At 45.1% G+C, this 22,769-nt stretch overlaps 1 protein-coding gene across 1 annotated transcript; it reads right to left on the bottom strand.

Annotated features, from left to right (window-relative positions):
• On the bottom strand, positions 279–9,487 carry LOC102184252 (cytochrome P450 1B1). The gene is made up of 3 exons (XM_018055135.1): positions 9,080–9,487; positions 7,603–8,634; positions 279–4,804 (listed from the first exon to the last, which is right to left on the bottom strand). The coding sequence occupies exons 2-3, from the start codon at positions 8,631–8,633 to the stop codon at positions 4,216–4,218; spliced, it is 1,620 nt and encodes a 539-aa protein (XP_017910624.1). The 5' UTR covers position 8,634; positions 9,080–9,487; the 3' UTR covers positions 279–4,215.

The following is a 22,769-nucleotide window of genomic DNA, read 5'->3' on the forward strand; positions in this document are numbered from 1 at the left end:
GGTAGGGAAAGCCTGGAGAACTCCAGCAGGGCCCTAGGAAGTCAAATCTTTACCAGGTAAAAAAGTTGGCAGAAAAATATTTCCACATAGTATGTTACAGAAAACTCTCATCTGTTCCATTTTATTGGACATTAATTGCATGTATTAAATAATGCACATGTCCCTTACAAAATGAATGAATGAATGTTTACCATCTAAATTAAAAACAAAAGTTTTCATGACAAAAGAAAACAAAATGAATGAATGAAATACTCAAGGAAAAGGACCAGTGTGCTGTTAAAGGGGAAAAATGTCCTATATTTTTTAGATGAAGCAGAAATACAAGGTCAGAGTCTTAAAATCTCAATCTATTCAACCTCTCAAAATCAGAAATTAATTCCTACTTTGCCAAGTGTTTGCCATTAACATTTAACTGCTGAGTTGGTTCTTATAAATTCAAAATTTGTGTCATATATGTAGGATTTAAAAAAATAAAACAAGTGAATATTGTAACAAAATAGAAACAGACTGATAGATACAGAGAACAAACTAGTGGTTACCAGTGGGAAGTGGGAAAGGGGTCCAAAATAGGGGTTGGAGATTAAGAGGTACAAATTACTGTGTATAAAATAAATAAGCTACAAGGATATATTGTACAACACAGGGAATATAGCTATTATTTTGTAATAACTTAAAATGGAGCAGAATCTATAAAAACAATGAATCTATGAACTACGCTATATTCCTAAAACTTACATAATATTGTAAATCGACTGTATTTCAACTAAAAAATAGAGACAGAACAAAAATTTGGTAGGGAACTGGATGTTGAAAACCTATTAAAAAGAAAAACGCAAGCCGCCTAAAATGTAAAAAGGCCAAAGAAAATATTTACAATGCAATATTTTAAGTCAAGCACTTATACATAGTAGTTAAAATGAATAAACACATTAGATTGTATTTGCTACAACATAAAGTAAAACTTCCCGACAAGATTATGAAAGTGATTTTTATTATTTTGGCAGTGGTGTCCTATTATAGGTAATTACAGATATAGAATTTTAAAAATTTGGTATAGCAAACAAATGTTATGTCCCCACAAATCTATTTCGTTACAACCAAGTATCATAGCTGCTGTGTACCGATGGAAAGCATACATGATAAAATATAAAAGCAAGAAAAGGTTAAATAAGAGGTTATCCTCGAATTATAACATCTACTAAAGTATATCTTTGTATTATACAGATGTGTCAAAGCTAAAAAGCATACAAATCCATACATAATGCTATGCAACTATTTGATCTAATGTAGATCTAACATGAAAGTGTTAAGGCAGTAATAGCATTTCACAGATAAACGCTAAGTTCTGAGACATGAAAGCTTTTAGATAATCCATAAAACAAACCTGAGACATCTTCCTCTTGTTTTGGAAAAAAAAAGAAAAGCAATTTTCTTACTGAGTCAAAGCTTTAACATATAAATGAAGCATTTAATAAACAGTATATTAAACTATTGCAATAACCTGGAGTAGATGTTCTGACTGAAATGGTGACCAGCAAATACATTCTTTCTCTGGCAGAAATAAAATTAGATTTTCTGATTGAGCCTGTCACCTAATTATGGCAGCCCTCAAATTTGGTTATTTTTATTTGTCTGTTTTTGGTTTTGCTTTCCTTCCTTGAACTGGGTTACAAGCATATTAAATAAACCAGGAAATCTCCCAGCACTCACCTCACTGTCTTCTTCATAAACCTGGCTCTCTCATTGCTGAAAGCACCAGATGAATTGAGCCTACGTACATAAAAACAGATTACAGAGCTTCTGGATCTGGTTGACTTAATGAGGCATCCAGATTGGTACACGATTACCTTTGCTGCCACAAGTCTCTCAGAGTAAGTAAGCTAGGGCAGCCCCAAATTACAGTCTCAGCCCTGCTCAGGGCACAGGAAAGGGTAGATAACAATGTTTTGGAATAGCCAGCGCCAAAAAAATTGAAACGTATTGGGTAAGCCTGATTTCTACTGTTGACTTTGGGGTCTTTAAAAATACTGGCACAGATTTTTTCATATTCAAGAGGTACATCTGTGAGATTTTATTAATTAAAATTATATAAAATGTTTATTAATAAGAATTCCAAATTATAATAGCGCTACTATGCTGTGGATTTTTAAAAAAATCTACCTGGGATCCAACACTATCCCATGAAACACTTTTTTTTCTAAATATTCATACTACAAATTAATTAATTCTGAATGAATGGGAGAATGTTTAGCCATCTTTCTTCCTTTTCGTATTTTTCACTCCTTTCTCTTACCCCAGCACCGCCCCCCCCACACACATACAACGATCATACACTCTTTCTTTTATAATTTTGATAAAAAGATTCCAAAAAGCTTAATGAAATGTAACAAGCAGTAAGCTTTTAGGACACTTCACAACTTCCTTGGTACATTTATGAGCAATGAAAGTTAAAACTCTAAACTTCGCTTTGTACTTTTGCGACCTTCCATCACTTTTTAAAAAAAGGTTTTCAGGTTATTTACATAAACTGAACATATATATTTTGTTCAAGCTTTAGGTCTTCACAGTTACCAAAGTGACCTCCTGCTTAAGATCACTAGGCTGGCTTAAATAGCACAGCCGATCTGATTGCCACCACTGAAATCCAATGCAATCCTCAAAACAACCTCCCAAGACTAATTCTGACTTTCCAAAACACAAACACTGCTGCCATCTAAAAAATTATTTAAAAATAAAACTAGGTCCATTATAATGGGACTTCCCCACCATGTTATTTAATAAAGACCATCAAGATATTTCGTGGCATTTTTCACTGTTAACCAGGCAGACACAGATTCAGTCTCCCTGACTTCCACAGGCTAATGGCCAGATTTCCAATAACTTCCTGGAACTCAATAATCAGAATGGCTTTAAAATTAAATTAAAATTTTAAGCACAACAAGAGTTTAGAAGTATAACATATGAACTAAATCAGTTTGGAAAAGATATTCTGTACTGTGAATATAAGTTTAATAAACATGCTATAAAGTGAAAAGGAACACATCTTTCAGATCCAATTTTGAAATTTTTCAATTCAAATTTCCAATGAGAGAGGAGACTTTGCTTCAAATTGGTTTTCATGATGTCAAAAACACATAGCTGATTTAATTAAGCTCACACTATGTATTTGAATCAAAATTGGTTAAATTGGTTGTACTTTTCTATCTGCTGTGACATTATAAAAGACATTGTCAACCTTTCCTTGACCAAAATAACTAATACCATTTAGTGATAAAATAACTAATACATATTGGTACTGAATAATTATGTAATATATATATACATCTTGAACACTATTTGGTGATTTTTTTTAACCTATGAGATTTATTGAAGTAAGTATGTTATAATCACAAAACTTTAAGTTCAGCTGAGCTGATAAATTTTGTTTCTTCATAATTGAAATTCTGTACTTTAGTAACCAAACAAGGTATGTCTTCAGCTTGGAATTTTTTACAATTTAACAATTTATAGTTTTAAATTCATGAAATCACTGAACCCCACTAAATCAACTACAGTTGATTTCCTTCTGAGCAAATAATTTTATGACTCATCCCATAAAGTAAGAGGAAGCACATCAGTGGGCAAGAAAAGATAAATCCACCCATAGATATTAGAGCCTAACTAAGCTATTTTATTGAAAAAGTGAGAAGAGAATTTCTGGTCTTTATTTTTTCCCTTATGACCCCAGATCACATCCAATCTTACACTGAAATTATTCATCTTTGCATATGCAACAATATTTCCTAAAACTGCTTAATACAATTTTCTATAGAGCATACAGAACATAACCTTGGATCCCACCCAGCAAGGCATGGTTACTGAAATGCCTCTTTATCAGGTAGTTCTGTGTATATGTACATGTGTGTTTTAACTCCAAAGAAAGCTCCCTCAAGAAATTATTATTGGCAACATTCAATATATGTAAAAAATTATTTGGGCCCTTTAGCTCTTTCACTCAAAACATCTCCTGGAGCCCCTACACAGCCCAGGGCTCATGAGGTACTATTCTGAAGACACGTGTGCAAAGCACATCATCTGTGGGTCAGTTGGTTTATGCTCATTTTAGAGACTAATTGAGAAAGTGGCGCGGAGGATGGGGCGGGGAGGGGGGGACTGTAATTTTACTCCCATCCCCCGACTTGCATAATTATAAAATTTCTGCTTGCCTCTGGCTTCTCACTGGCACTCTTTCTCCGCTTGTAACTTTTGGACAGCACTATCAAGGAGCTCCATAGACTCTCTGAGAGTCACATTGATTTTAAATGACTTGGGTTTAATGGTTAGGCCGTAATTAAAATCCATTTTCGAAGGCTCGTCTGGATTGGCCTTGAAATTGCATTGGTGAGCCAGGATGGAGATGAAGAGAAACAGCTGCATCTTAGAAATCTCTTCCCCGATGCACCGCCGTTTGCCCACAGAAAAAATCATCACGCTGCTCGCCAAGTCCTTGTTGATGAGGCCATCCTTGTCCAAGAATCGGGTTGGGTCAAAGTCCTCTGGGTTCGACCACTTTACCGGGTCATGATTCACGGACCACTGGTTAACAAACACCACCGTGTCCTTGGGGATGTGGTAGCCCAAGACGGAAGCGCTGGCCGTGGTGGCGTGCGGAATGGTGAGGGGCACAAAGCTGGAGAAGCGCATGGCTTCATAAAGAAAGGCCATGACATAGGGCAAGTGGGGCTGGTCCTCCAGGGTGGGCAGCCGGTGCCTACCCACCACTTGATCCAGTTCTGCCTGTACCCGCGCCTGCACTTCCGAATACCTGTTTGGTATTAATGGCAGAGAGAGAAAATCGGTGAGGAACACTGATCCTTCTTTCATCTGGAAAGCCCATTACAATTTATTTTTATACCACTGTTCTTTAAACTGGCTACCTGAATCAGTAATTGAATTAACATTTCCAGAAAAAAAAAATCTAGAAGTTTCCTAATTTATCACTGTATTACAAGATGGAGTATAACAGTTATATTTCCTATAATAAGTCTCACACAGCTCAAACTCTCTTCCCCATCGTAAGTCAAGAAAAGGGTCTAAGTTTTCTCAGACTGAAAAAGCACGACAAGGGTAAGGACGACTTCTCTCCACTGGATACAGCAGAAAGTACAATACTTTTTAGGAACTCATGAACACTCATTTCTTTTAAAATCAGAAGAATAAAAGCTTTTAGGCCAATGAAAATGTTTTATAATTTTAACATGCTAATCTTTATACCAATATAGTCATAAAGGTTAATTTAAAAAAATTTATGGAGTAAGGTGTCTACAAAGGCAAAAGCACTTGGGGCCCACAAAAATTAAAATGTAACCCTGAAAGTGAATTCTTTTTTTCTTCATCTCCCTAGACAATTCCAGAGAACACAGTGTTCTCATTTTATACAAAGATCATTGGTATCCTGATAGATAAAGGTACATATCTTCTAACTTTAAAAGCAAATCCCTAATGTTCATGAGATTATGGTACAGACTGCAATATTTATTCACTGTTGCCGATAAAACTAGTACAATCCTTTTGGAAAATAAAATCTTATTACAAAGCAAGATCTATAAGGGTAATTCCTCCCCACTCTTTTAAAAGCCAGTGATCTATGTCTGGAAATTTATTTTCAGGAAATAACTTAGCAGGTATAAAAAAAGTAACCATAATAGATAAAATTTTAAATATAGCAGAAACACTTAAAATAGTTCAGTCTTTAAAGAAATGTTTAAACAAACAGGAGAAATGACTGCATATAATGATCTGTTACTATAGCAAAATATTATATAGCCATAAAAATTACTAAAATTATGTAGTAAAAATTACAAAAATAAAGTTTAAAAGACAGGGAAATGGCCATTATAGTAAGTGGAAATGTCAGAAGTAAAAAAATGTGTAATTATTGCAACTTTGAAAAAAAAACTTAAGTGTGCCTGTGATGACATTATTGGTAATTTTTCAGAGATTTGCAAACTTTTTTCATAAAGGGCCGGATAGTAAATATTTTAGGCTTTGTGGATCAAGCTCTCTTACCTCCCAGCTTGTGCTATGGGCTGGAAGCAGCTATAGACAATACATAAATGAATGGGCGGTAGCTGTACTTCCATATGTTACATAAAAAAGTAGGAAATGCAATTTGCCAACCCCATCATATTGTCTTTTCACTAAAAAGAAGAACTTTTCATCAGCTATAGTGAATTGAAAGTGACCCCCAAATTGTTTTATTCCCTTTTGCTGCCCAATTGGAGTACACGGAAAGTTCAGTTCAGTTCATTGTCAACAAAGGAGTACACGGAAAACGATTTACAATTTGGTTTCTGGTGAAAAAAGAAAGGCAGTTTCAAAAGATAACATGCTCATCTGGGGAAGCAAAGGATTTATTGATTCCATTTTGGAATTGTCTTCCTCCTGATCTATAATTGACTCTCATTATGCGATTTCTGCCCCTCCTCCATATGTGTTTCCATGATATTAATACTGAAAAGTGATTTTAAAAATACACACACCCCCCAACTGTGAAAGCAGTATCTAAGGAAATACAGGATTCTGATGCAGTGGATTCTAACAAAAGAAGTTTTCACTTTCCAGTTTCCCCTACCTGTGCGCCAGATTGCATAACCAGGATTTCTGGTCTCTCAGAGCAATCAAGACTTGCCTTGAATGAGACATTTGCCCCAGGGGTAAGGATGCCAGATAAAATACCGGCCGCCCGTGTAAATCAACGGCTTGTCTTTTAATATAACTATGGCCTATGTAAAATTTATGTTATATTTGCTTAGTCTGGGGATACTGAGACATGTTCAATTCGTGCGTATACAAATTTAGCAGAGGTCCGCGGCTGAGGATCAACTAACCCAGCCGAGCCCAGGGATCCGAGAGGTTAGCAGGTGCCTCGCAGATACTCAGCTTCCCTTTCTATAAGAGACGCAGCTCAGCATTTGCTAAAGTTACGGCTTCTCCTATTCTTTACGCCGACACCTCTACGCCTAGAGCGGCGGTTTTATACGCCCAGCACAATCCGCTGGTTTCTGGTCGCTTTCCTAAAGCTTTGGATTACCGTCCTTGAGGCTCCGCCGCGAACACTAGCTATGTCGCGATACAAAGCCTCGAAGGGCGCGCTTTTGGCTCCGGGGCCAGGCGGCCTCCAGTCAGCGCTGAAGATCAGCCGAGCCGATTAGGCGTGCTTACTTAACATAGTTTTTACTACGCTGCCCTTTCCTTCGGACCGTTTCCAATTTTGCTTTTCCGTGCCAATGTGGGAGATCGGGGGATGATCTTGGGTACTTAATCTTGCTATTCCAAGTGGTTTCACACAAATTTATCCCCCCTCGGAGCGGTGAGCTCTAAGATCAGCGATGCCGGCCGTCCCGGCGCGCTTGGGTTAAGAGTGCACAGCGCATCCCAGCCAGCACGGTGCCTTCCAGAGACGCGCTTTCTGGACTCGGTCTCAGCTTTGGCAGGTGGGGACCTGCAGCGAAACCCCAAACCCTCCTTGAGCGCTAGTCGCGACCTCAGCATATTCTAATTCCACTCCACCTTTTACAGAGGGAGGGAGGAAGGCCGACCCAAGCCTCCTGGAGGCTTTACCTGGTGAAGAGAACGAGCAGCCACTGCAGCGCGGTGGAGAGAGTATCCTGGCTGGCGCCGAAGATGTCTGTGATCGTGGCCGGCACGTAGTCTACGTCCAGGCGCGGGCCACCATCGCCCGAGTCAGCCCCCGCCGAGTGGATGAAAGCGTCCATCATGTCGCGGGGGGCGGCCCCGGGCCGGAGGCTTTCGCGGTGCCTCAGGAACTTGTCTAGGACGAAGTTGCTGAAGTTGCGATTGAGCTGCTCGAATTCACGGAAGGCAGTGCGCACGGGGTTAGGAAAGCGCTGCAGCCAGGGTAGCACGTCCACCAGGCTGCCCGAGCCCACAGTGCGCCCAAACTCCTCGTTGTGGCTGAGCAGTTCGAGGAACTCGGCGTCGTCGTGGCTGTAGCGGCAGCCGAAGCACACAGCGCTCATGACATTGGCCACGGCCACCAAGGTCAGCGGCCGCGGGTCTAGGAAGGCGCCGCCCGCGCTGCGGCGCACCAGCAGCTCTACCAACTCCCGCACCTCGCCTACCACGTGGCCCTCGAGGACCTGGCGGCCGCGCTGCTGGCGCGTGGAGAAGGTTCGCATCGTGCTGTGCGCCGCGCGCCGCTGCGCCTTCCAGCTCTCCGAGTACTGGCCGAAAGCCATGCTGCGGCCACCGGACACCACGCGGAAAGAGGCGAAGGGCGGCCGGTCGGCGAAGGCTGCGCTCTGGTGCACCAGCGCCTCGCGGATGGCGCGCTCGCCGTTCAGCACCACCACCCGGCAGCTGCCGAGACGGATCTGGAAGACGTCGCCGTAGCGCCGCGCCAGGCGTGCGAACAAGAGGTGCGGCGCCGAGCCCATTGATGCCGCATTTCCGATCAACGGCCAAGCAAAGGGACCCGGGGGCGCGGAGCCCGGCTGCCGCCGCCGCTGCCTCAACAGCCATTGGCCCACGTGCACTGCGGCCAGCACCGAGAGCAGCAGCAGGAGCATGGTCTGCTGGGCTGACAGAAAGGTCGGCGACAGATGATCGTCCGGGCTGAGGCCGGTGGCCATGCTGGGGAGAGAAGGGCGAAGGCGTGACACTCGGGTAGGCAGAGAAAGACGAGGGCGCCAGAGAAAGACGAGGGCGCCCCAAGCTCCTACCCACCTGCCTCGGGCCACCGTGCACTGTTGCGCAGGCAGGAGGTAGCGCGCAGGTCAGATCAGGGCTAGCTCACTGAAGAAGCAGTTGAACACGCCTCTTGCCATCCCAAACCCAATCCCCAAAAGTGAGGGGAAGGGTCTTTTTTCCGCCTCTCTATGACCCGATTCCCCCGACCCCGCCCCAGCCGCTTAACGGTTCCTGCAATTCAAGGACAACACAGCGGGCATCAAGGAGTGGCGCTCAGTTCCCTCTAAATGCCTACCACCCCGGCCCCTGCGACCCCCGCCACTTCTGACCTGAGAGAACCCACGCATCACAAGAGGCCGCAGGAAGGCGGCTCAGCTGACACACTGACCTGCCAGGAGGCGCCGTTTCCAGCAGCGCCAGACGGCCGGCTGGGAGAACGGACTGGGACCCTTGTGGGGTTCAAGACCGCAATCTCAGTGTCTCCAGAAAATCGGAAGCCGGCCCTGGACACCTGTTGCCAGCTCTGGGAACTTCAGCGCCCACTCTGGAGTCTTAGGGGTCGTCAGAACCGGGGGCGCTCGGTCTGGGATAGAGACGCAGAAAGGAGTTTTCTTTGCCGAGCCTCGCTGCACCTGAGCCTCGGCAAAGTCAGGGTTTTCTCACCGCGTGAGAGTTGCTATTGAGGGTCGATGAATGGAGTCAACTGCCAGCCCTCACGCCCCCCCGCAAGGCTCTGACAGCTGGCGTCGCAGAGGCATGGCCGGTTTGCACAGCCACTCTGGAAAGTAAAGCGCGCCATCCCGCCTCTCTTTTTTAAGGTCTGTAAGTGGGGAGGAGGCAACCGGACCTGGCGGGGGCGGGGCTTGCAGGGGGCGGGGCGCCCTGGAACAGGCCTCTCGGACTACGACTGGGGTCACCGCGCGCTAGTGGTCACGCGAGGCAGTCCCTGCGCGCACCGACGGCCTTGGAGCAGTCGCTGGTGGCTTTCCTGGAAGCGGCGGCGAGAACTTTTCGTTTCCCCCAAATCACCCTTCCTCACAGCCACTCCAGATCGAGGCCGCAGTTTCTCTGGACGCGCGTTCGGGACACCACCTGAGCACCACTCCTGCGCTTTCGGTGGGAGCGCGCTCCACGCCCCGAGAACACAACCTCTCTACCCTCTCCGTGGCCTGGGCTTCCTTCCCCGAGAGAAAAGCGCTTGAGATCCTCGGGCACCCTAACTGGGAAAGGAAACCTGTCAGCTTGGAAAAGAAAACTCGGTTGTGGTGAAGGTTTGCCTTTACTGCATCCCGAGTTGCTTTATTTGTATTTTAACGTTCTCGCAAGCATGTCGACCCATCAGGTCAGGCCCTTTGGCGAGCAAAGTTCTCCTTCCACCTTGGGCGGCGAGATCAAGAAGCCCTGAAGGACACAGCTCCCCCGCCCCGGAACCCCGACTTCCTTGGCATACAAAGGCCAGCGCTGGCGGGCCGCAGCTGCCTGGAGGTTTCCCGCGTAGAAACTCCTCCAGGTGGCGCCGCCCACTGGAGAACGCGGGGCAAAACTGGCCGCGTCGGAGAGCCGAGCTGGGACGAACCCTGCGGAGAGCAGGGGAGGGAGGGCGCTCTGAAGATTCCTGGAGCGGGGTGGGGGGGGGGGGGTTGGGAGGTGGAGAAGGAGGAGGCCAATCTCCGAGAGCCTGCGAACTTTATTGGGTTGAAAAGTTTCTTCTGCTGTCGCCTCCCCCTTGCGTGCGGAGCTGTGCCTTGCGTGCGCTGCTTCTGGAAAGTCGGCTCTAGTCATATCCCTCGGCGCTTCTCACGGCACCTGACACGCCGAGGCGGCGGCGGGGGCGGCGGCCGAGGGCGAGATGCCGACCGCCACCACCCTCCGCCGCGCACGCACAACCGCGCCCTCCCGGGCCACCACTTTAAGGCCGGGTGTGGGCGCGCGCGCGCGCGCTCTGAACGGGGACGCTCCTGCCCAGGGGGAAGCCCCAAGGCGCAGCACCCTTTCCTGCCGGCTGGGACAAAGCATTTTAAAGACCCTGGAGAGAAAGTATCTTTTCCGAAAGGTTGGGGAAAGGGCGAGCCCGGGGGATGAATGGTAGTTATTCAGGTAGGAAGTGTGCTTCCGAGCCTCGAGGGTTATCAGGAATAAGTAAAGAAGTTGGGCGCTTACCAAGTAACAGCCATGTGCTTTGAGGTTTACCGGCGCGGCGAATCTCTACTGTGTGCCAGTTTACAGATGAGGAAACGGGTTCAGAAAGGTTATATCATTTACCCAAGTTCACACGCATACATTTACAATCATACGATATAACCTTAAATAATTTCTTTCTCCAAGTAAATGATTGAAATGCTTCCCTGGGCAAAGTGAGGTAGTTCTCTACCCCCCCATTCTCCCTCTTATTAGCTAATAAGAGGTGGACCCAGGATTGGAACCCGCAAAGTTGCTCTCCAGCTCCATCATACTCATTTACGCTGAAGAAAAGCCTCAGATAAAAGGCACAAATGCATTCTTTCCTGCTTGCCTTAAAAAAAAAAGATCAGCTGGAAGAATTTTTAAAAGTAATTTCTGGGGTTTTTGGCGGGGGTAGGGCAGGGAGATTTGTTTTAGAGAACTGAATCTTGAGGATTCTAAAGAAATAGCATGCTCATCTTTTGCAGGTAAATTGGTTTTGAATGAAGGATGCCTGTGGACTGTGCTTCATAGCTGACTTTGAAATAACTGGTTAAATTCTAAAGAAAAATAAAGAGACTTCCTAAGAGTTTGACTTTTTGAAAGGTTGAAACCAACATTAAAATATCTTACTTGATAAGAAAATGCCTTTTTGTAAAATTCTCCATTCAGTAGCTTTTGAGAGGTTCTCTGGAAATGAATTCACACTTTACTATGGGGTACTCAGTTCTGTAATAAAATTAGTTTTTGAGCAACTGAGTAAATAGGAATTGGTTTCCCAGGGCTCTGCTGGCATATATATCATTTGAAATGAATTTCGTAGCAACCTTATAATATCTAGGTTTAGCAAGACCCTTGTCTAATAATTGAAGACTGCTGCAGGTATCAGTCTCTCATCAGACTTGAATTTAGTAGACAAGAATTGTGTTTGGGCTACTACCAATTTTGAGCTGGCAATGTTCCTGAAAGCTTTTATCACAGTATTTCTACCAGAATCAGAGGAATGGAGGTGCTTTTAAACCAATTAAATACCTATCTTAAAAACTACAAAACAGAGCTGTTTCTAAGACCTCCTATATAGCTTTTGGATAAACTAGATACATACCTGCCTGCCACAGAAAATAATTCAACGTGCCCTTCAAGCCATGATGCCCTGGACTCAGCTCTTGTTGCAGGACAAGGCTTTAAAAGGCAGAGGAACCAGCTGGGTAAAGGCTGTCAGAAAGATAGGCTTTATCAGCTAGGACAAGCCAAAAAGACTGGCTGTGGCAACACTGGGCTTTGGCTTCTCCCAAGCTTTTGGGTGTAGACCTCTGTTGGAAGGCCCATCAAATACCTGATGAAGACTCAGGGTAAATCCAGAGAGGCCTGCGGGTACCCTTGATGCAGCTCATGGTGGAGCCCTTACTCTAGTGAATATCCATACCAGACTCTTAAGTTATCAGTTTCTTAAAGCCGGTGTCTAAGGCCCAGGGATCTCCTTTCAGTCAATGACACACAATATGGGAATTTTGCCCACCCCTAAACTCACATTTGAATTGTTTGGTACAAATAACTTTCAAAAGAACAATGAAGCTAGAGAGATAGTTCAAAGAAGAGATTTAAAATACCTTGTATTGTATTGATTCCATAGAAGAGAAATCCAGCTTAGGTTTGTTTAAGCAGGACAGAAAGGCACTGGCTTACATGAAGGAAAGGATAAAGGTGGTACCTCACAGGATGGAAGGACCTGGGGCTGCTCTCCCACTGTCTAGTATGCTAGTCTCTGCTTGGGCTTCGTCCCATATACTCTGTTCATGTAGCAGGAAAGCTGGCCATGGGCAGCCTCAAATTAACTACCACCCCCCAAAAAAGAGAACATGTCCTTTTCAGGGTCATTGTTCAGGCCCCTGGAAGGACTCCATTGTGCCAGCTTGGCCTCAGGCCACCCCTGTGGCCAAAGGGGTAAGTCTCTCTTCAGAAAAAGAGAGATGGGGGTAGGGAGAACCTGCTGGGAAACAAAAGGTAAGAGGCCCTTCTGTCCTCAGGTATCCTGCTTTTGTCCGTCACTTCATTTTGGGTTGAAGGATAACCCAAAATAATAATAAATCAGCAACTGAGATAGATGCTTTTTAAAAAAAAATTATTTATTTTTTGCAGTGCTGGGTCTTCATTGCTACGTGTGCTTTCTCTAGTTGGAACAAGTAGGGACGACTCTCTACTTGCAATGCACAGGCTTCTCATTGCTGTGGCTTCTCTTATTGCAGAGCCCTGGTTCTAGACTTGTTGCAGAACACTGGCTCCAGGCTTCAGTAGTTACAGCACATGGGTTCAGAAGTTGTGGCTGGTGCACGGGCTTAGTTGCTCCAAGGCATGTGGGATCTTCCTGGGTTAGGGATCGAACCTGTGTCTCCTGCACTAGCAGGCAGATTCTTTACCACTGAGCCACCAGGGAAGCCCCCAGATACATGCTTCTTGTCTGGAACCCGTAGCCAAGAATGCTCAGCCCTTATGTCATCAGTATAGAAGTTGGTTTTCTTCATGGGATTTTGCTTTAGCAGCTCTTCAATATGGCTAGGTATGTACTTAAACTAAACACAATACCCCAAAGATGAGATCTTATCCAACCCTGAGAGCTGTGGTTACTTCCCACCAATCATGCAGTGTTTCTTTTTAATGCAAACTAAGTTTTAGGGCTATTTTAAAGTATCTAAGCTTGTGATAGATTAAGGTCTTTATCTTTTATCTTAAGACTTAATACCATTCTGAGTCTTTCATTGCACTTGTGCAATTGATTAAAAAAAATATATATGAGATTTTACATTTATTTCCATGAAATACATTTTGAAGCTTCCAGCCCATGGAGGCCATGTGGATACTCTTATGGCGTCTTAGGCCCAGAGATCAGAACAAAAGTTGGAAAGTAATACGGGGAAAGCAAGTCTAGTGGCCAGGTGACCCCTGGCCCACTCTGGACTACTTCTATGACAAAGATCTTTGGACTTTGGTTTATATTATATATTTACATTATTATGTATACACAATATTATATATATATATACATATAAATATTTAATATATCATGTTACATATTAAGGCTTCCCAAGTGGCACTATTGGTAAAGAACCCACCTGCCAATGTGGGAGACTTAAGAGATGCAGGTTCAATCTCTGGGTTGGGAAGATCGCCTGGAGTAGGAAATGGCAACCCATTCCAGTATTCTTGCCTGGAATATTCCATGGACAGAGGAGCCTGGCCCAGTGCAGTCCATAGGGTCACACAGAGCCAGACACGACTGAAGCGACTTAGCACTCATGCATGTTATAATATTATACAATTTGTATATATTGTTTTTCAGTTTTGACCAGATATAAATTCTTAAAACACACACACGCATAGTATATAAATAGGCTCTTGTTGCAAAAGATTCAATCAGTATATAAGAATATGCAGAGAAATCGGAAAGCCCATACTACCCCTTCTCAGATGCAGCCACAAGAATCGTGTGTCTTCCACTTATGTATAGCATATTCTTGTACATATGTATGTATTTTTAATACAAATGAGATCATACTAAAATTACTGTTCAGTGATTTTTTTCGACTTAGCAATTGTCTTGGAAACTTCAACAGAAGGTATAGATCTACCTACCACATGCTTTTAAACTACTGCGTAATATGACTGTAACATAATTTATTTAGCCATTTCTCTTCGAAGACTGTTTGTGTTCTTTCCAACTTGAGACTCCATTGAGGTGACTTCAATTTTCTGTGCAATTCTCTATACATTCACAAATGTTTTCCCAGTGGAGAATCTTGAACCAAAGGGATATGCATTTTAAAGGGTCTTGCTACCACCTCCTTGTCTTCCGCAAAGACGGCCAGTTTGCATCTAGAACCTGGGATTTTGTACCCAGTTCAGTTCAGTTCAGTCGCTCAGTCATGTCCAACTCTTTGCAACCCCATGAATCGCAGCACACCAGGCCTCCCTGTCCATCACCAACTCCTGGAGTTCACTCAAACTCACATCCGTCAAGTCAGTGATGCCATCCAGCCAACTTATCCTCTGTCGTCCCCTTCTCCTCCTGCCCCCAATCCCTCCCAGCATCAGGGTCTTTTCCATCAGCTTTAGCATCATTCCTTCCAAAAAACACCCAGGGCTGATCTCCTTTAGAATGGACTGGTTGGATCTCCTTGCAGTCCAAGGGACTCTCAAGAGTCTTCTCCAACACCACAGTTCAAAAGCATCAATTCTTCGGTGCTCAGCCTTCTTCACAGTCCAACTCTCACATCCATACATGACCACTGGAAAAACCATAACCTTGACTAGATGGACCTTTGCTGGCAAAGTAATATCTCTGCTTTTTAATATGCTATTTAGGTTGGTCATAACTTTCCTTCCAAGGAGTAAGTGTCTTTTAATTTCATGGCTGCAATCACCATCTGCAGTGATTTTGGAGCCCAAAAAAATGAAGTCTGACACTGTTTCCACTGTTTCCCCATCTATTTCCCATGAAGTGATGGGACCAGATGCCATGATCTTAGTTTTCTGAAAGCCAACTTTTTCATTCTCCTCTTTCACTTTTATCAAGAGGCTCTTTTGTACCCAGTAGCATGTGCCAAAAAACTTTTCCTTCTATAAAGAATGATTGCTTTAATTTAGCTTTGCAAATGTAGAATGAAAACAAAACAAAAGGATTACTTGTCTTTCAGATCTATTCTTTACTTTAAAGAATTGGTATGCTTGTGCTCAGATCACCTCCTCTTCTCGACGGATGAGGGAAATCCCCAGATTAAAGCTGATAAGACATTAGCGGGGAGCATTCTGGATTTCCATATCTCTATGGAAGACATCACAGAAGCCAGGGTGGGAGAGTGACCTCAGTGTGCCTCGATGTCCCCTCCAAGATGATGACAGTTCTTTACAGGCCCCTGGGCACAGGCCCAAAAAGCCTTCTGGGCTTGTCTAATCCTCCAGAGGAGATTAAAAGCAGTAAAGCCAGCATAACACATCATTCGGAGTTTGGCTTCTGGAGCCAGGCACTCTCGGGTGTAAGGCCCAGCTCTCTGACTTATAAGCAGTGACCTTGGCCATGGTAGTTAACTCTTCTTAGCCTAAGTATCCTCATTTGTACAAAAGGGATCATAATATCCCAACCACAGGGGGTCACTGTGAGGATTAAATGAGCTATTGTGAGGATACCAATCAGCACAGCTGATGGCAAAGAGTGAGGTCTCAATAAAAGTTAGCCGTTATTTATTATTGTTACCACTAGTACTATGCCCTTATTCCTGTCCAATAAAATCAGAGTCACGCAAGGACTTGGACCTCACAGAGATAAACATAGCCTGCTCGGTTCAGCGTGACGCTTTGGGGTGACACACCCTCACCCAACTGCCTGCAACCTCCTGGAAGCCTCAGGTGACAGCAACGGCCGCCTTTTCTTTCTGAGGCAGCACATGAGCGGTCAGCAGCCCCCCACCGAAGAGCCAGCCAGGGTCTGAGTCTGCCTCCACCTCTCATAACCAAGTGACTCTAGCTGCTGCAAATCGCTCTCTGGGTCCAGTTCACATTTGGGTAAAACAGAGACCATGCCAGTACCTGCTTCAGGACTAAACGAGCTAACACATGTACAGTTTTTAGAAGAACAGTGCCCGGTACCAGGGAGGGGCTCAGATGCATCAGTTATGATCATTACTCTGAGGGAAGCCATTTGCTGCTGCCTGAAAAGGCCAACCTCAGAGCCATCTGCTCTTGGCAGAAGGGCTCAGCATCAACAGCCAATTTGCGTTTTCCTCCAGCTCCCACATGGAGCCATGCAGTACTTCTTCCTCACCTTGTTTCACCTCGCCCGGATGGACACGCTCCACTTCAGGACCCTCAGAGCAGAGGCAGTTCTTTAGGCAGGAGGATGCCATGCTCCCAAAAGATCCTGGACGAGGCTGAGCCAGGTGCCTTCCTCCAAGCCAGGCTCTGGGCCAGTCCCTCCCACAGAGCAGAGAATCTGGGACAGCACTCGGGCCGTCACTGCCAGGGAGAGTTAAGAAAACAACAGTCCACGTGGTGCACACCAGAGAGGACCCAAGGGAGTGCTGTCGTGGGACCTCCAGGGGTTGGCATGAGTGAAACCATGCTCCCTGGCTCCCCAGTAGAGACCGCCTACATTCTTTCCAGTACAGGTCTGGGTGAAAGTGGGCTGTGGCTCAGACCTGCGGCACCCAGAACATCGAGCAGCTGCACTGAAGAAGCTCAGGCCGTCTGGGGAGCCAGGACCAGAAGACTGGGCAAGGAATCTCTCCACCCCTCCTTGCTAACTGCCAGGGGGGAAACGCTCCTCTGGCCACAGTGGAAAGTCGAATTCAGCCATCTGTACTGTGATGGTGACTAACCTTCTTTCCTTGAACAATTGTGCTGAGTCAGCCTGTGGCTTATTTGTTTTACGGGTTGGATTGCAGAAGGAAGTCAGGACTTCTCAGATTCTGAGCCTTGGCAGCACTCACCATCACCTGTTTTCAGGTGCAGCTGGTGCCTCTAACCAGGCCCCCAGGGCTCCGTCCACGGTTTCAGGGAGCATCTGATACCCCCACCTGAGCTCCCAGGTTGCCGGGTTACCTCATGGAATATCTGGGTCTCTGGGGTAAAATGAAAATCTCCATCCCATTTAAGAACACATGACGGGCTCTGAACCAGTGGGAATCCTTGTGCCCTTCTTCTGCTGGGCTCTGGGTATCATACCTGCAGCTCCCGGAAGCAGCTCAGGGAGGTGAATATCAGATTACAAGTGTCATTTCATTTAACACGGAATAACCACTACAGTAATTTTGAGTGCCACATGCAGAATTCTGTGCCCAGTGAAATGAGAGGATCATCTTCCTCTCCGATGTTGTAGTTGTGAGGTCAGGCCAGGGCTCACTCTCTTCTGGTCTGTTAGAGTGCTGAACACCACAAAGCAAGTCAGGACAGAGAGAGGAAAGGAGTTAATTTTCCCTCCAAGTGCCGGGCACTGTATTCAGTGCTTGACAACTTCATTTACTTCTCCCGATCATTCTGAATGTATAGCCACTGTTAGCCTGCTTTACATATAAGAGGATTAAGGTTCAGACACGATGGACTATTTGCCAAAAGTGTTACACGTTGCAAGTGATTTTTAAATTTTTTATTGGAGTATAGCCGGTTAACAATGCTGTGATAGTTTCAGGTGAGCAGGAAAGGGACTCAACCATACATATACATGTATCCATTCTCCCCTCCTATCCAGGCTGCCACATAACATTGAGCAGAGATCCCTGTGCCATACAATAAGCCCTTGTTCGTTATCCACTTTAACTATAGCAGTGTGTACCTGTCCATCTGAAACTCCCTAAGTATCCCTTCCCATTTTCCTTCCTCTCTGGTAACCGTAAATTCATTCTCTATGAGTCTATTTTGTAAATAAGTTCATTTGTATCGATTTTTTTTTTTTTAGATTCCACATATAAGGGATATCACATGATATTTCTCTTTCTCTGTCTCCCTTACTCACTCAGTATGACAATCTGTAGGGGTCAAGATCTGTACTCGGGTCTACAGGCTCCAAAGCCCACCCGGACCATAGCGGTCAACACTCGTTAACTGATTGCCAATGTCATGAGCTGTGCAGCAGCCCCTCCTTTCTGACTCTGCACTGTGCGTATACACTTCCCTGGCATCCACATGCCCGTGAACGGCCTGGGTGATCCAAAGCCTCTCCCCACTCCCCCAGGAGAGGCGACATCCTCCAGGAGGCCAGGACCCCAGTAGGAAAAGCCATCTTGGTTCCCGTGTGAGATGCAATTCAGACCTGCCTTCTCCTCTCCTAGTGAAGAAAATTGCCATCTGTCCTGCACAGTTCAGTCTCTGTAATTTACAACCCAGTCTTGGGAGGGTTTTGAAAAAATTTCCTTTAAAACAGTGGCTGGAATGCAGCCTCCACATGGGCTTCACGACTAGATCTGCTACATTCAAACGCATTATATTGAACTTACTATAAAATTCACACTATTCCAGACTCCCAGAAATGACAGCTTTATTTAGAAATAAGTGAGCAAAGTGATGACTTCATTGGTCCCAATGCCAAAATCTTAGCTCAGTGTTTCTCAAATGTTTTGTGTTCAGGACCTCTTTCTACTCTTAAAAAAATGTTACAGAAACCAAAGAGCTATTGCTTCATCTAAGTTTTATCTCAATTCCATGGATAGTGGAGCCTAGTGGGCTATAGTCCATGGGGTTGCAAAGAGTCGGACATGTCTGAGCATCTGAGCACGCATGTACAATTTTAGAAATAAAATTTATTCATTAAAAAATAATAAACTTAAAACATGTTTACAGAAATAGCATATTTGAAAATATCTGTTTTCTAAAACAAAAAATATTTAGTAGGAGTGGCATTGTTTTACATATTTTACAAATCTCTTTAATTTCTGATTTAATAGAAGACAGATGAATACTCATATCTGATGCTGTAACCAATCTGTAGTGATATCAAATGTCAGGTAGCCCCTGAAAGACCCCTGGTGATCTTGGTAGAGAAGAATGGGGAGAAGGGCACAGACTACCTTATGACCATAGTTTTAACCTTGTGGATTTCCTGAAAGCATTTCAGGGACCACCTACCCTCCCAAGAAGTCTCTGGGCCACACTTTGAGAATCACCATCTCAGTTCAAATGTATGATTTTTCTTGTGAGAAAAATCCATCCAGAAGTATTAATATCTAAAGAACTATGGTCTTGACGTAGGAACTTGGTGGCAGTGAGGGTAGACTTCAGAGGCGAACATGTCCCAGTGACTGATTTTCAGAGGAAAGCCCCTGAGACACGTGTGGGCACTTCTGAACAGCTGGGCTATCACAGAGGTACCACCCCCAGACGATGGGTCTAGTGGGGATGGTGCAGCTTAACCCCCAAGCAGGGCCAGAAGGAAGAGGCAGAGTGGTACCCACATCTCTGCTGCCCGGAGCCCAGGCGATGTCTGAGTCAGCAACTGGGAGAGTGCGGCTCAGACGAAGGGGGTGGGGAGCTCCTGCTCAGGTGTGGGGCCAGAAGGGCATCCGAGCCACATCCTGAGATCACAGCAGCTCTTTCGTTAGCAGCTCTGCCAGTAATAACAATGGTAATAGTAATGATGTACTACTAGCAATGGAAGAACTACCATTTCTTGAGCACTCTGAGCCAGGCGGAGTGCCAAGCACTTGACATGAATCATTTTATTAATCCTTCACAACAAACCCTCTAAGGTAACTATTAACCGTAATCCCTTTCCTACAGACGAATAAAGCAAGACAGGAGGAGTTGGCGTTATCAACCAAGGCCACGCAACTTCTGTGGTAGCTGAGCTGAAATGTGAATTCAGGTCTACCAGATCCCAGAGGCACCCTGCAACCTCCGCTCCAGGCCAGGTAAGCAAGCCATAAGAGCTGGAGACACGAGCATCACTGGTTCCTATCAGATGAAGCACAGGGACAGAGCGGACACCTTCTCCCACTCCAACCAGCCTTTTGGAGGCTTCAGAGCTGAATTGAAGGGATTTCCTGGTGGTCCAGGGGTTCGTTCCCTGGTCAGGGAGATGGGATCCCATGTGCCTCTCAGTCAAAAACAACAACAGCAAAAAAAACAAAACATAGAACAGAAGCAGCGTTATAACAAATTCAATAAAGACTTGAAAAATGGCCCACATTTTTAAAATCTTTTTTTTTTCTTTTTTAATAAGCTGAACTGTAATGGGGTCTTCAACAGTGAGGGAGGTGGGGTGCTGAGGTGACAGCTTTTGGTGCATGGGTCTTTCGCTTAGTTATAGGGCCCCTCCTGTGCCCCTCCCCACACAACTCTGGCCTTCCAAGAGTCCTGCCACTGTTGACACCAGCCAGGAAGCGCAGGCATTGGCCCAGCCACCTCTACTCCCCCCTGAAATCTACAAGATGTACCCCCTTTCAAAGCTCCGACATGGGGTCCTTCTGACTCCTGCTCCCAGCAGACCAGCTGGCACAAGGCCACCTCCACAACCCGCCCCTTCTGAGCTCAGCTGCCCAGAGGTGTGAATTTCTCATAAGCAAGCTCAACCCTCCACCCCCATTCCCTGAAAAAGCAAACAGAGATCGTGTGAGAATTCTCTTCCAAGGCATCATACCTTCTCCCTAACCAGAGGCTCCAAGGAGTTCAGCTTTGCACGAGCTTTTAATTTGCGTGCAGACAAGCACAAAAGACCCAACCGGATATACCTGTTATTTCCCAATGACCTGAGAGCCCGAAGTTTATGTTAAGCCCTGGGTTAGGGCTCGGCTTGCACGCAAGGCTCTAGGACTCCCGCAGGCAATTGAGAGGTGGTGGTGGAGAGGACAGAGGAACAACTCTGAAGTGACAGCACATAATTTAATTCCCCCTAAGCTTTCCAAGCATGCAGACTGTTCCTTTTGTGTCAGCGTATAACCTAAGTGATTTGTTCTACTCAGGCAAGAAATGTCTAATTTAAACCATATTGCAGCTAAGCTCTCAGTGGAGAAAGAGCTCCCTGCAGCTTGGCTTGTGCGTGGTGGGGCCGGATGGCAGCTGAGGCAAAGCAGACTCCTGCAGCCCCTGTGTTTCTTACCCAGGTCATGATTGGAGAAACACGCATTCTTGGGCTTTAATCACCACACTCACTCTTCTGTCTTGCGCTTCACCCCTCGTGAATGGGTTTAATTTTAGTAGGAATGTTTACAGGAGAGTGTTGGCTTGATGTCTCTGATGTCTTCGGTCTGAGTTCCCTCTGAGCCACCACTGGCTATGGGACTTCAGGCAAACCTCTTAAACTCCAACCGCTGTTTCACTGTTTTCCCTTCTCTGAAAAATAGCCAGGAGGGTGCAGGTTGACACGTTTTAGTGGAAAGTGACCAGGTCTAGAAAGAAAGAGATCTGTGTTCCAACCCTGCTTTGCCCCTAAGTAGCTGTGGATTGGAGACAAGGGACTTTTCTGTAGGCTTCTCAGGTGGTGCAGTGGTTAAAGAATCTGCCTGCCAATGCAGGAGACACAAGAGATGCAGGTTCGATCCCATGGTAGGAAGTGTCAATCCACTCCAGTGTTCTTGCCCGGAAAATAACATGGACAGGGAAGCCTGGTGGACAGCAGTCCATGGTGTCGCAGGGTCAGACACAACTGAGCCTGCAAGCACTTTCCTCTGGTCATCAATTTCCTCATCTGTTTTTTAAAATAAGGGAATTGGCAACGATGGTCTTTACAGTTCTTCAGCTCTAAAAGACTATGTATGCCCTAAACCACTTCCAGCTTGACAAAATAATCACCATTATTATTATAATTATTATTAGTATCTGATTGCCTTCTATAATTCCAAAGATTTCACTAACCAGGAAAATCTTGTTTTACTTTTTTAAAAAATACTTTTATTTGCCTAAATTATGGAGGATACTTTACTGCCCTCTCTCCCGACTATAGAATTTCATATGGAGGCTCTGCGTCTGTCTCATTCTCCACTGAATTATTGAATTTCCCCCACAGCCACGCCAGACTATTATAAAGTGGTCTCTAAACACAGGCTCCATTACAAGGCTGTTCTCTCAGCCAGAAGTGCCCCCTCCCATTTGCTGCTGTGAAAATTCTCTTTCCTTTTCCTCCCCTCCCCATCATGGAATGAATTGTTTTCCCCTCTGGATCCCTTGAGCTATTTGCACTGTGATCGCATTGACTTTATTCTATCTGGTGTTATTTTTGGTTTCCTATCCAGCATATCTTTGCTCAGCTAGACCCTCAGGACCTGGAAATCATCGGGGACTTGGTCACGTGTATAGCCCAGCCTCCCCACTGTCCTCTCCCTTCCCCTGGCACCTGGTATACATTCAGTGTTCATAGAGGAATTAAGTTGTTGAACCCTGTGGATTTCATCCTAATGGGATAAGAATGCTCCTTGGGTTAGAAGTTCACAGCCAGCCAG

Source organism: Capra hircus, chromosome 11 (assembly GCF_001704415.2).
Source record: "Capra hircus breed San Clemente chromosome 11, ASM170441v1, whole genome shotgun sequence".
Lineage (NCBI taxonomy): Eukaryota > Metazoa > Chordata > Mammalia > Artiodactyla > Bovidae > Capra > Capra hircus.

What these genes read in the sequence shown, in the direction of transcription:
- LOC102184252 (XM_018055135.1), bottom strand. Translation starts at nt 8,633, where the DNA reads ATGGCCACCGGCCTCAGCCCGGACGATCATCTGTCGCCGACCTTTCTG. An exon ending in CTGCTCGTTCTCTTCACCAG is followed by an intron (nt 4,805 to 7,602) that starts GTAAAGCCTCCA and finishes AATACCAAACAG; the next exon opens with GTATTCGGAAGTGCAGGCGC.